The sequence below is a fragment of the Mus caroli genome, unplaced genomic scaffold, assembly GCF_978045245.1.
Source record: "Mus caroli unplaced genomic scaffold, Mus_caroli_1 scaffold_3, whole genome shotgun sequence".
Lineage (NCBI taxonomy): Eukaryota > Metazoa > Chordata > Mammalia > Rodentia > Muridae > Mus > Mus caroli.
Window position 1 is genome coordinate 108,350,938 of NW_028227258.1, and position 3,168 is coordinate 108,354,105.

The 3,168-nt window shown below is 42.0% G+C and overlaps 1 protein-coding gene and 1 non-coding gene across 2 annotated transcripts; both read right to left on the reverse strand.

Moving 5' to 3' along the window:
- Positions 1-209: 209 nt before the first annotated feature.
- On the reverse strand, positions 210-316 carry LOC115030831 (U6 spliceosomal RNA). Its single transcript, XR_003836391.1, has one exon. It is a non-coding gene; the product is annotated as a U6 spliceosomal RNA (small nuclear RNA).
- Positions 317-498: 182 nt separating this feature from the next.
- On the reverse strand, positions 499-1,221 carry LOC110291724 (large ribosomal subunit protein eL8-like). Its single transcript, XM_085835348.1, has 2 exons — positions 862-1,221; positions 499-663 (listed from the first exon to the last, which is right to left on the reverse strand). Exons 1-2 carry the CDS (start codon positions 1,219-1,221, stop codon positions 499-501), a joined length of 525 nt encoding a protein of 174 aa, XP_085691474.1.
- Between the last annotated feature and the right edge of the window lie 1,947 nt (positions 1,222-3,168).

The following is a 3,168-nucleotide window of genomic DNA, read 5'->3' on the forward strand; positions in this document are numbered from 1 at the left end:
TGTGTAGCCAGTTTGTTAGTCTATGTCTTTTTATCGGGGAGTTGAGTCCATTGATATTAAGAGATATTAAGGAAAAGTAATTGTTGTTTCCTGTTATTTTTGTTGTTAAAGTTGGCATTCTGTTCTTGTGGCTGTCTTCTTTTAGGTTTGTTGAGGGATTACCTTCTTGTTGTTTCTAGGGCGTGGTTCCTGTCCTTGTATTGGTTTTTAAAAATATGGAACGCTTCACGAATTTGCGTATCATCCTTGCGCAGGGGCCATGCTAATCTTCTCTGTATCGTTCCAATTTTAGTATATGTGCTGCCGAAGCGAGCAGGAGCAGGTCACATTTACATAGGAAAAATATCAACAAAGAAAGAGAAGCTGTGGATTTGAAAAGAGGCCAATATAACATGGGAGGGTTTGGATGAAGATAAGGGAAGGGGTTTCGAAATGATGTAAAAAATTTTGGAAGATAATTCTGTAATTATATTTATGTACAGAAAACTTAGTGTACATTTAACCCAGTTTAGTGGCGAGTTCTTTAGCCTTTGCCTTTTCCAGCTTGGAAATGCAAGCCACAGACTTAGGACCTAAGATGTTGCCTCCCCAGTGGCGATGGATCTCATCATATCTGTCATTATAATTGGTCCTAATAACTTCCACCAGCTTAGCGAGAGCACCCTTATCTTCTGAGTTAACCTGTGTGAAGGCAACAGTGGTGCATGTCTTCCTGTGGACCAGACGCCCCAGCCTGGCCTTTCCCTTGATGATGCAGTAGGTCACCCCCATCTTTCGACACAGGACAGGCAGGAAAACCACCAGCTCAATGGGGTCTACACCATGGGCAATCACCACCAGCTGAGCCTTCTTGTTCTCCACCAAGGTGGTGACTGTACTGACTCCTGCTCGGAGGACAGGTGGTCTCGTAGTTGGGACGTCCCCTTTGCCAGCAGCTTTCTTCTCAGCACGGGCCAGTAGCCTTTGCTTCTTCTCTTGCTTTGTCTCTAGCCTGTACTTTTGGGCAAGCTTAAGCAGCTGAGTAGCTGTTTGCCTGTCCAGGGTCCAGGTGAACTGGTTAATGGCAGGAGGGACTTTGAGCTGCTTATAGAGGGTGGCTCTTTGCCGCTGCAGCCTGATGTAGCAGGGCCATTTGACGAAGCGTGTTAGATCTCTTTTGGGTGGTATTTCCTGCCCAATGTCGAAGTTCCTGAGCCTTTCCTCAAACAAAAGATTGACCATCGTGCTAGGCGATGTAAAATTTTATAATCTAAAATTTAAAAAAGAAGAAGAAGATATAATTCAGCTACAAGGAAGAATAAGGTCAGGAAATGCAGAGACTACCACAAATTTGGACTGAATGAGACTGCTTCCAGAGTGTCAAATGGTATGAAGAAAATAAGGAAATACATTTTGTACCACTTAAAAGAAAACAGTTATGGTATTATACCCTAGATAGCTTCATCTTGGGTGATCAGAAGTAATCATAGCAGAGATGTTAGAGTATATGGGAGAAAATGCAACACATAACACACACTTATTGATACTTCCTTCAAATATTTCTTTTTCTTAAACTGAACATCAATCAATATAGCAATAGGCTCAAAATAATAGCATCTGACAATGGGACCTAATCCTGTTAGAAGCTCAGTTTATACCCACACAGCTCAATGAACAATAAACCTGAGAGAATTAAGGCATCTTCAGAGGCCTCGTCACATCTGTGGGAGAAAAGGCCATCCCTAAGCCGTGGAAACAAGCAAAAGCGCCTGCTTTTAGTTCCCCTGAACAGCTGTCTAGATCTCACAAGGTTTTCGTGATAGGATAAAGATTCTTTGTGAGATTATCTCTGACCAGAGGAGCTAGGGGATATGTGTGTGTCCGAAGGCCTTTTTGTCTGAATCGGCAACCTATCATATAATATATGAGCCCATTGTCAGCTGGCATACATTTCACAATAGACCATACTAAATTAACTTTGAAGGACATTTATGCTCTGTGGGACTATTAAATGTTGAGTTTTGTCCTAAGTGGCGCAAAGTCTAGGCTCTGACCTCTGAATTTTGTAAGAGAGAATTGACTTGTTCTAATCCTTGGCTGTCTGCCATTTGTGTATTGATCTTGCATCAGACACAACTTACAAAAGGAGGCAGTTCCTTGTTCTTCAAAAGACAGAATCACAAGAGTAAAAATCAGTGGGATGGGAAAAAATATTTGTGTGCCATATGTTTAGACATGTGAGCAATATCCAGCTAGAATAATGTGACTTCTACATTTCAAGAATAAGATAAATATAACCCACCCTAAAATGCTAAACCACCAACCAAAGAGTACACAGGGAGGGATCCATGGCTTCAGCCGCATAGGCAGCAGAGAATGGCCTTGTCAGACATCAATGGGAGGAGAGGCACGTGGTCCTGAGAAGGTTCTTGATGCTCCACTGTAGGGGAATGCCAGGGCAGGGAGGCAAGGGTGTGTGGGTGGGTGGAGGAACACCCTCATAGAAACAGGGGGAGTGAGGAGGGGGTAAAAGGGTTTCGGGGTGGGGTGGGGGTGCGGACTGGGAAAGGGGATAACATTTGAAACATAAATAAAAATCCAATAAAAGAAAAAAGAAAAAATGGGAACACAATTTAGGTGAGTATTTCTTCAAAGAAAGAATGCAAATGACCAATAATAACCTAGTAAGAACGATGGCCAGTAACTTAGTAAAGGATGGCCAATAACTTGAAACGTGCTGTGTGAGTTGTGATGTAGAACCAATGTAGATGGCACATCCAGATGTGCTCTACATGCAGAATAATCTAAACTCATGTCTTTCTAATTGACCTCATTCCCAGCCAAGAACACTTGGCAATTGTCTTTGATGGCTAAAAGAATCCTTGCATATCAGCTCCACAAGAATCAAAATTTCTTTTATCCTTGAGAAGAGTTTTTGCTATCCTAGGTTTTTTGTTATTCCAGATGAATTTGCAGATTGCACTTTCTAATTCGTTGAAGAATTGATTTGGAATTTTGATGGGGATTGCATTGAATCTGTAGATTGCTATTGGCAAGATAGCCATTTTTACAATGTTGATCCTGCCAATCCATGAGCATGGGAGATCTCTGGCGGAATCACCATGCCGGACCTAAAGCTCTACTACAGAGCAATTGTGATAAAAACTGCATGGTACTGGTATAGTGACA

Excerpts from the sequence above, each read along its gene's own strand:
- LOC110291724 (XM_085835348.1), bottom strand. The coding sequence starts at position 1,221 with ATGGTCAATCTTTTGTTTGAGGAAAGGCTCAGGAACTTCGACATTGGG. Across the intron at positions 664-861 it reads TCAGTACAGTCACCACCTTG|GGTGCTCTCGCTAAGCTGGT; the intron begins GTGGAGAACAAG and ends TCAGAAGATAAG.